This window comes from Silene latifolia, chromosome 2 (assembly GCF_048544455.1).
Source record: "Silene latifolia isolate original U9 population chromosome 2, ASM4854445v1, whole genome shotgun sequence".
Classification (NCBI taxonomy): Eukaryota; Viridiplantae; Streptophyta; class Magnoliopsida; order Caryophyllales; family Caryophyllaceae; genus Silene; species Silene latifolia.
The window spans coordinates 39,701,489-39,712,635 of record NC_133527.1 but is presented as its reverse complement, the minus strand read 5'-3'; the positions used below and the strand labels follow the sequence as shown (position 1 = coordinate 39,712,635).

Below are 11,147 nucleotides of genomic sequence, written 5' to 3'. Positions count from 1 at the left end.
TAATGAAAAATTGGAACTTTATATTTTATTTATTTATGATTCACGATTAATTGATAAAATTTTCTCACTAAATCTAATGTTAGATTTAAAGATTTCTACATTAATTATCCTGTCAATTAAAGTTTACACTTTTTTTCACAACAAACACAATAATTTTTAGAGTAATTTTAATGTTAATATTACATATTTTACTGCCATAAATTCTTAAATGAGATTATATCATGGTAAATTTAGATTTTATTCAATTTAATTTTATGAGCACATAATTGATGTGCACTTATCATTAATATAATTTGTATAAATTATTTGCTACTTTTTAACGTTGAATGAATCTTTATTAGCTTAATATTTGTAAATTATTTGTGAGAGACAAAAGCAAAATTAACTAATAATTAGGATGAGAAAGGAAGAGAGAGACTGATTAATTAACATAACAATCATGGGGGACCCTACATTTAATTCACCCCCTAAAATTTTGCAGCCAATCAGAAGTCACGAAAAGACTTGGCTTTTATACTATGTAGATATTTTATATCAATCAGACTGAATTACATAGTTAATGAAATAGATAGATAATCGGCAGAAGTAAAAGAAATTGCATATAAACGGAATGAATTACAAATCGGAATAAAGAAAATACGTAACAATCAATGTCAAATCCCCGAGAATCACTATCATGAAAATTTTCAATTTTTAGAACAATTTGCCTATGTTAAAGTTGATTATTAAATTATATTTCTTTTTTCGGGATGTAAAGTTTTTTATGTATGCAAATTTTATTTACAATAGTATATTACGTTATTTCCTCTTAAACCATTGCATGTGAACACGTATTTGAAATAAGTGTAAACATTAATTATGTAGATCGCTGATTTAGACCAACTAGATAATTACAATAGAAATGCAAAACAAAAAAAAAACAAAAAAGTTACATTAATACCGGCCTAAATACATACACGTGCAATTTTACACGGGTTTAAAACTAGTTCATATATTATATTTTATGTCACCTGCTACCTCTTTAATAATTTATCAAAAATTGTAGCCAAAGGGAATCGAACACGGACAACCTCTAAATTTGTCCATCATGGATACGGTTGTGCCATGTTTCGTTGTTGATATTATAGGCTATGTTTAATACTTATTATAGATTTTCAGAATTTTATGGCCGGGCCCCCTAGATCCGCCCTTGGTCTAAGACCATGCTACAATTTGCTTTTAAAATTCCGCCAATTTTACATTTACCACGACTCACCCCACCACCATCAAACACAATCCTCCACCCAACTGCCAACCCAACGCTCTAGTCACCATTTTAACCCCATACATAACCCCATCTTCAAACTTAACCATCTTACTAATTTTGCTCAGCCCCAGTAGCAGTAACCTGTTCCGGGTACAGAGTCAAATTGTACTGAACAAAATTATTAGTTTTTCCGAGCTCAACAAGTTCTTCAGCTTCTAAGATCATCGATTTCTTCACCAATTCATTAACAACAAGCTGCAACATAGCCTCGTCAACCACAAACTGCCGCCTAAACATTTTCTTGGTCAAATCAAATGCCAATTCATATTCACCAATACGACATAATTCAGGAACAAGAGTCGAAAATGTCATTCTGTTCGGAACATTCTCGCTTTCAAGCAATGCCTTATACCACTTAATTCCCTCATTCACATTTCCTTGATCATAGTATCCCTTGATGAAGATATTGAAAGTAATAGGATTAGGCTTTAAGCCTTCATCCACTAATACATCAAACAAAATAACGGCAGTAGAAAGCTCCCCTTGATTAACTAAAGCCTCAAGCGTCAAGTTATAACTATGAATATCGCGACATACATTGTCCTCCTCCATCATAGTCCAAAGTCGCTCCCCTCCCAAGAAACCCCTCTTCCTATAAAATGCCTCGAGAAGAATATTAAAAGTGATGACACTCGGCTGCAGTCCATTTTTCTTCAACTCATCAAGCATCTCCATCGCCTCACTTAGAGAACCCATCTCACAAAGAGCATGAATAACCGTATTATACGATATAACACTCAAACTCAACGACAATTTCGACCGGTATTCCCTGAAAATCTCATAAACCTCATTAAACCTCTTGGATTTGACCCCAGCTCTCAAAAGAGCATTGAAAGACAAAATCGTTCTCTCACAATTTAGTTGAGGCATTTCATCAAACAGTTTGCGCGCATGACCAAGCATGCCCGCGGTTCCGTACAAGAAAATAATTCTGACTGCAAATCCTTCTTTGGTTATATCATCGAACGACTTGTGAGTTTCAAGTATGTCTTCAACGAGAGAATGACGATTGGCACCGGCGAGGCGAGCAAAGACGTAGTCGTAAATGTTGGTCCGTTTGCGAAACCGATGCGATTCAATTGCCTTTTGCTTAAATTTGGTGGCAAGTTCATCGAGATCGACTGTAGTTAGCAGCTCTTTGACTGTAATGGGGTGATTGATTTGTGTAATTCGGGTTTTAGCAGCCGTAGTTGGAGCCGTATAATGGATTTTCCCTATTTTGAAAAGGCGTGCACAGGGAGTAGACATTTTTGGGTTAATTGCGTGATTTGAATTTGCACCGGGAAAAATGATGAATTACTTTTCCACGTTGGTACACTAAATTTTGATCAAATCCAGTTTAATTCAGGTCTCAGGTATTTTACTAACTCTATTTGTGATGCCCGATTTTCTCACTTTACTTAAATTTATCTTTAACACTCCTTTTATTTTACTTTTATTTACACATGGTTAATGGGTAAACCGGTCGGTTCGGGTCGGTTCGGGTTAATTTTGTATTTGTTGGCTTCGAGTCAGGTTTGGATCGGGTTGTTTCGGGTTCAGGTCATTTTCGGGTTAACAATTATCAAGTTATTCACGGATAATAATCAGTTTGTAACAATAAACATTCTGGTCGGATTATAGTGAATCGGGTCAATTTGGATTTCGGGTCAATTCGGGTTTCGGGTCAAGCTCAAGTCTGGGGTCGGGTTATTCAGGTCGGGTCATTCAAGTTGCGTCAATTTTGTCAAGTCTACTTTTATTCTCCTCCCATTTTTATAGTCCAAATTAATTGTAGTATTTCTAAATATTTCCCGCCATGTATAACTCTTATTATACGCATAGTTAAATAACTTCTGCTCTCACATTTTGGTTATATTTTGTATTTAAGTTTATTGGTCAAGGGGCATTTATGGTCTTTCAGACTTTTACCATTTTTTTTAAATATGACTTTTATTCAAATTAGGACAATAAAAACTGAATAGATGAAGTACTCCCTCCTATTCTAAATAACCCTCCCTATTTCCTTTTTCGTCAATTCACAATACTCTCCCTATTTCCTTATTTGTCAAACTTTTATATTTATTTTAATCACATCACCCCACAACAATACCTCACAATACCCATACTTTATCTTATTTTAATCACCTTACCCCACAACAATACTTATTTTAATCATCTTACCCCCACAACAATACTTATTTTAATCATCTTACCCCACAACAATACTTATTTTAATCACACAATACCTTCCCTCTCTCCAATCTCATACCCCCACACAAATACTTTACCATATAATACTCCCTTCCTTAATTCTTGTGCCCCCTTGGATAAGGAGGGTTATTTAGAATAAGAGGGAGTATTTATTTTATAGGTGCATAGACGAAGTATTTATTTTAGTTTTGATCTTCTTGTACCATGAAGACTTAGATTTTTATTTTTATTTTTATTTTAATTTGAAAGAAAACATCTTGGACCACCTAAATTTGAAAATTTTCAGCCTTTTAGGACAAAAGAAAGAAATACCCTAAAATTAAATTTAGTGAAAGTGAATTCATCACATCTGTAGAGCTGAACAAAATTATACGATACTGTTTTATTATACATATCCAATACGGTATACGGTTTCAATTATACGAATTTCCGTATATTCGATATGAATTTCCATATATCCTATACGAACTTTCGTGTATCCTTTCTCAGGTTCGTACACCTAGCCTTTAAAAGGTTCATATGCCCCAACGTTTAGGTTCATACACCAGTCGTTTAAGTTCGTACGCCCTCAGGATCCCGTCCCCTTTTAGGTTCATACACCCCCAATCCCTAGAGTTCAAACACTTTTATCCCCTAGGATCATATTCCTTTAGGATCACACTCCCTAAGAGTTCCTAATCCCAAATCTTTGTTATCCCTTAGGTTGAACTTATATTTGGCACCTTCCCATCGATGTTTTCCTTTAGGACCACACCCTAGCACAAATCCTTACATATCCTTTAGGTTTTATCCTCGGCTCTTACGCACCTCCGAAAACATCTAAGGAAAGAGAATTTCGAGGATGGTTTGTTCTTATGGTTGGAGAGCGTCCTTACGTAGTCTAATGGACTTTAAACGACCCTCTCCGATAGTCCACAGACTTTAAACTGTTCCCAGCGACAGGTCCAATGCTCAGTCCCTTTGAGTCGCCTCGCGTCGTCATAGTTTACAGGTTGTAATCTTTAATTGACATGAGGGCTATACTTTGAATTTTGCCTTATCCAAGCCTCAGTCAAAGTGGAGGCTCTGTAGACACCTATGTCTGCACTTTCCAAAAAATACCCAATGATGATTGAACCGCATGTTTAGCATATGTCGCGACTTTATAAAAATTCGTAAATCAGATAATAAAAGAAAACTCATACACTCGTGTCAACCCCTTGGTTGTCATCTAGGTGTCATCACGGTCGTTTTGGCAGTAATTAGAGACAATTCAGAGGTTGGACTCAAAACCGTCCCTAATTATCCTAAAATCGTAAAATCCTGAGTCGGAAGCCAGCTTGATTGTCTAAAAGGATTGGATGTCATCAAATGATAAATTATATCTCATTTTCAGTCCGATGTCACTTCCTAAGGCTAAACATATGTTTACATTACAAAATGTGCATTTCATTTTAGCTAAATAAGACAACCCGACTTTTAGGCTCATTTTACGATATGATATTGTCATTTTCGAGTCTTGACTATTTCATACAAAGTTCTAGATATTTCTCTTAGCTTTCCAAGGCAACCGATATAATCTTAATCCGAGTCTTGTAGAGAAAGTTATACCTAAACTAGTTTTGTATCCCGTGCAATGCACGAAACTATTCGGAATTCTCTTTATTATTTCTTTTCACAAGAATATTTATTGTGACTGATTTTTTTCCTTTCTTTGGGTAACTTCCATCGTTGAGCGGACTAAGTCCGGATTCGCGCCAAGATCTTTATAGTTGTCGTAAAATTTTGTTTAATAAGCGGAGAAATTGTTGGGCACAATACTGGTATAAAAAAAAAATAGGATAAACTAAATCCTTCATATATTATTAAAGAGGTAAGTGCGAGGTTGTCAATACTAATCTACTATCGATTTCAAGTGTTGGCCGAATGAAGCCTAACATGATGACCAATCTGCAATTTTTTTTGGTGTGTGGTGGTGGAGAATCTTTCAACGAAAAATTCAAGCGAAGCTATACCGTACACATTATTGATACTAAATTCTGTTATTTTATCACACTTCATAAATGGTTTTCAATTTTGCATAGCTTCCTCACCCCTAAAAATCTACTCATTGCATTTTCTTGAATACCCGGCCCATTATCTTCTCCCTGTCGTCCTTTTAACACTGCATAATAATAAACTTTCTGTAATACCCGCCCTTTTAGAGACCCTTTGACCAGCGTTGACTGACCTTGGGAGCGGGAGTAGTCTTAGAATTGCGTGCCAAAACCATCTTGGGTTGCGTGATATGAGTGGTACTCGATAGAGTAGAGGCTACTCGATCGAGTAGCTAGGTTACTCGATCGAGTAGGGGGCCACTCGATCGAGTGTGTTGGGTACTCGATCGAGTACCGAGTTTTCAGCGAGGGTTTTATATCGCGTTTTGTTAAATCCGCATATCACTTCCACAACTTTCCTCCCATCCTTCAGTCGCCTCTTTCCCTTCCCTTCACCTCAAAACCTCCATGGAAGTCTTTTGAAGATCCTTGTGCCTTAGGAAAACGTCACTTGAGCCGGGTAGCGGTCTTTTGCTGAGTTTCTCCCTATAGGCTTTGCTTGATTGCTGGATATGTTGTATGTCGGCATGGATTGGTTGCAGTTGCTCACAGGTAGGTTCGCCTACTCAGTTTCTGTAGATGGTCTAGTATGTCGGTCGTAGTGGCTGATTGTGGTCGTCTAGTATCGTAGTTGTGTTGTGACGGTTGTGATTGTGATTGTGATTGTTGTCTATGGTTCTCGAGGCGTGTCCTCGGCTGAGTGAGGTCACTTGCGGGAGTGGCTTCACGCCCTAGTTTCGCCCTTCGTGGAACCCACCACGGGAGGGGATGTGCACATTAATGGACAGGGTTATCACTCATTATAAGGAGCGGGGATTTGGTGGGAACGGCCGCGGTCCCCCACTGGCAGGGCTGGTCCAGTGGACAGTCAGTGACAGAGTTGGTTGGGTTATTGTGATTGTGTTTGAGATTGATAGCATTGTATTGTGTTAGTAATTGTAGTTGCTGTGGTCATATCTTATCTCAGTACTGACCTTGTGTGGTTGTTTGTTTGTTATGTGTCTGCCGTGATCCCTTATGGTGAGCAGTCAGTCTTAGCAGGTGCTGATGTTGTTGATAGCTGGAGTCAGGGCAGGGATGAGTCTTCACGAGATTTGATAGCAGTAGCGAGTAGTCTTTGAGTTGTACCTTTTATATCGTTTGTTGTCTAAATCACTTGTAATATAGCATAATAGTTCTCTTATCGACATTTGATTATTACTATCCTCGGGCAACCGAGATGGTAATGCCCTTATATGCTAAGGAAGGCCTAGTTAAGGCTCCTCAGAATATGGGGGTGTTACAAAGTGGTATCAGAGCGACGATTTTGGAACCTGTAACAAATGAACATAATGAACGTAGGGAGTCTAATAAAATGAACCTGGTGTATGTGTAATGGGAGCCCCAGCTGATGCTAGGTTTTGGGTGAGTAGGCGCCCTCATTTCAAAATCTTGGCCCCATGATGCTTAAGCCGATCCACGAATGGTACGGAATGTGGAGTCCGTGTGTATATGTGTGACGTGTATGCTAATTCTGTCGGAACTACCTGTAGTTGAGCCTTAGTTAGCGTTAATAGGGATGTAATAGCTGTATTTGGGCCATGTTTAGTGAAGTGTGGGCATGATTAGTGAGCTTGTATGATGATTTTGAGATACGTGACAAAAGTCTATTCGATAGAAATGCTTGGGAATGTGAATGGGTGTGTTATGATTAAGGATGAACATGTTGGTGTTTGCTATAAGTTGATGATGACGGTAGTCACATACGAGTTTATAAATCCTACCGTAATTACTATGATGATAGTTATAGTATAGTTGAGTTATAATTCGAGACATAGCATATAGTAATGCGTTTATGCCTTATTTGTTGGTTGAAATTTTTCCGCTGCGTAATATTTGATTCGTGCAAGATGGATTGCTTATGATAGAATGTAAAACATGATAGAATAATTTGTTTTGAAAAGTATGTATTTATATGATAAGTGAAAGAAAGAATTGATGTTAATTATACGCTTCAAATTGAAGTAAACACGAGTTTAGTAGTAACAAGTAAAGTAAGTTTAAGTGTAATATGATGGCGTGATTATGTTTATAGGAGATTCGGTAGCAGGTAAACCGAGTTGGGTAATTTGTGTAGCGTAATGTGACGAACACTTTAGTAGTTGAGACGATACGTTATGCGTGAGTAGTGATGGTAATGCGCGAGCAAGTGTGATAATTGGTGCCGAATTCCGAACTTAGTTTGGAATCGACACGCGGTGTTGTTTTGCAGGTATCTTTGATTTACTTTCTACTCCTGACCGAGTACTTAACCATACTTGACCGAGTGCGAGTGCTTACTAGACCGGGTAGACCTCACTCGATCTAGTTAGGAAGCTATGACGTCGGGAGGTGGAAATTTCTGCAGATACTCGATGAAATAGCTCCTACTCGATCGAGTAGGGTGTCACTCGATCGAGTACCCTAGACACTCGATCGAGTAGGTTACTGTACAGAGATCTTACGGGTTTCTTAAACCCCTATCCTTTCTAATTCTTCTCATTCCTTCCTTTTCTTTCGTGACCTAGGCTATCAAATCCTCAAAAATCCCTCATACCTTGTGTTAGTAGTGATTAATTTGGGGTTATTTCCTTGGTTTAATTTCGTTCCTTTACTTTACTACTTGATCAAGGTAAGATTTCTACTCTATTTACATGTTTTTATGCTTTAAACTTGTAGAGGATGATTACATAGCTTGAAAATTTCGATTCTTATGATTCATTTGTTGCCTTTAACTGCTGGGATATGATTCACATGTCGTCTTTCTTGATTGTTGATGATTAATTGTTGTAATATGGATTAGAAACTTGCAATTTGGGGGTCGAAATTTCTAGGGTTTACAAAATTGAAATTGATTTTTGATTGATTCACATTGATTAGATGGTGGGATTGGGTATTATACATTGTTTATATCATGTTGAAGGATGGATTTTGATGATTTTCACCTTAGAAAGTTGCCTTAAAACTCCGTCTTAAAAGTGCCTCAAATGCAAATTCGTGATTCATAATTGGAATTTGGTGTGGTGTATAATTGTCTAAGTGTAAGTTAAACTTCAATATGTTTGTAGGGATGATAATTGATGAAAATATGTCAAAATTGTTACAGCTGTAAAGACCAGCTGAAAAATTTAATTGAGTTGTTGTTCATAATATTGAAGGGTGATAATGATATGTTCTAAGTTATTCTTTTCCATGAACTAGTAAGGAATGCCTCACATGTGAGTAGAATTGTATTTGGAACAACCTTTAGAATCATGCTAGGATATTCGAATTTGTTGAGCATGTGTAATTACCATGATAAATTTTTCACAACCGTGGCTTATGAGTAGTGGTAAACTGAGCTTGTATGTCAAATTTGGGAAAACTGTTGGTGAGTGTGTGTACATAGCTTAATATTCAAGGTTAATAGCATGAATTATGTAATTCACATGTCAAATTTGTGGGTGAAATTTGTATGCCTAGCTGAATGTGTAAAGCCCGAATTACGTGAAGTAAATGTTTGCATGTTTATACAAGTTTGTTTGAACATATGCCGAAACAGATGCCGAGACTGAACATAGGAACCCGTCAAAGTAAACGGGGGAGGGGTAATCCACCTGAGATGGGGGAAGGGAGTGGACCTGTGGTACCCGCAGTTCCAGAGTACCCTTCTGTTGTTTTTGTTGATTTCAAGCAGAGAGAGCGTTTTGTAGCTTTACAAAAACGCAAAATGAGACCTACAAGGTGTATAGACACTACTTTGTTGGAGGATTTGGAGATAGAGACGGATGTCCGTCACATTTGATGCGTGTCATTTATATGATGTTTTACACCCTATTTTACACGCATTTCAGAGCTCAATTGAGTAGTTTATGCTACTATTTCCCTTGTTTCGTGTATTTCTTCCTTTTCTTGTGATTTTGTAGGAATATGAAGATTTCAGTGGAAAATAAGCCTAATCCGTCCCTAAGTACTTAGTATTGCATTTGACATGGAGTATTGACTCGAGAAATGAGCTTGGTGCGCGTTTCAAGGCCTAAAGATAGCAAAAGCAAGGGTGCGTACGAGTTTAACAAGCAAAGAAGCATTTCACGATATTTCAGCCTCGTTCATATGGCTATATCTCAAGTTATAGAGCATATAATCAAGTGATTCCAATTGGAGGTGAAAGCTTATCCTCTTAGCTTTCCAACGCCGCATAGAACGCCTGATTTGACCAAGTAACGAAGAAATGGCAGCTATTTTAAGATCGGTGGCGCGCTGCAGGAATCGTCAGAATGCAATTTCAGACAAAGACACCTTTGGTCGATCGACTGGCCTCAGTGGTCGATCGACCACCACGCGAGCTGATGCGCAAATTAAAAGATCGAGATTTAGAAAGCCCAATGTATTCTTAGGTTTAGGAATAAGAGTGTGTGATATTCCTATATAACTAACCTATGTCTTCAGAATAATCATCAGTTTTCGAGAGGAGAGACATTAGGTCTCGAGTTTAGCATAGCTTACATTCAAATACTTTAGTTTCTCAATAAAATTCTTGTTTGGCTCTCGGATTTGCTTTCTTGCTATTCAATTCGGTATTCTCTGCTCTATTTTACAGTATTGCTTTATTTCATTGTTAGTATTAGAATTGTGTAGTTAGAATCCCGGAACCCTAGATTTAGTTTTATGCACTTTAATTATTCTAGTATTTCAATTATGAATTCTTATGCTTTAATTACGAATTTCATTGTTGTTATTATCGTTGTTATGTCTAGCTAAATCAACCCCGCTAAGATGTAGGGGATCTATGGCGTAGATGGCATTAGAATAGGTGACCTCGCATTAGGGCTTGGTCGATCGATCGCTTAACCACGGTCGGTGGATCGAGCTTTGGTTGGTCGATCGACTGAGATAGCTGGTCGATCGACTAACTTCGCGTCTGGTTTTGCTTTGTTTGTTTCGTTAAGTGCTTTATCTTTCAATGAGACCGAGAGGAGACTTGATAGATGCTTAAACTTGACCATCCCGTAGATCGAGAGATAGGAATGGGCAATAATTAACGAATTAAAACGACTAAGTTGCTAAGATCGAGAGATAACGTGATTTAGTTTGCATTAAGAATCATTAATCAAGAACGAGAGTTAGTATTAATGAGACTTAGGGATTAGTAGCATAGGCCGAGAGGTAGTTACTATTTGACATGGACCGAGAGGACTTGTTTTCCCCATCCTTCGCGACCGTATTTCGAAGTTACCTAGGATTATGTGCCATCGCAGCTATAGTGAACCGACCGTCTTATCATTTCTTTTATCATTGTTTACCGTCCTTTGCAACTTTTATTTATTTATTTAATTTATGTCATTAGATTTAGATTCAATTCTTATCAAAACCCCCACAATTGTTACCGTTAGACAAAAATTAGAAACAACTATTATCTCCCTACCTCCCTGCGGATCGACCCTTACTACCGCTTGCTAGTAGTAGTTTGGAATTTATAAATGTTATTTTTGGTACTCACTTCGACAGGTATCAAATTTTGGCGCCGTTGCCGGGGAGGCAGCGCTAGTTTTAGTTGTTTTTCATTTTAGTCTGTT

The 11,147-nt window shown here is 37.5% G+C and overlaps 1 protein-coding gene across 1 annotated transcript; it reads right to left on the bottom strand.

The window, feature by feature from the left end:
• Positions 1 to 917: 917 nt before the first annotated feature.
• LOC141629351 (uncharacterized) lies at positions 918 to 2,766 on the bottom strand. Its single transcript, XM_074442370.1, has one exon. It carries the CDS (start codon positions 2,552 to 2,554, stop codon positions 1,358 to 1,360), a length of 1,197 nt encoding a protein of 398 aa, XP_074298471.1. The 5' UTR covers positions 2,555 to 2,766; the 3' UTR covers positions 918 to 1,357.
• Between the last annotated feature and the right edge of the window lie 8,381 nt (positions 2,767 to 11,147).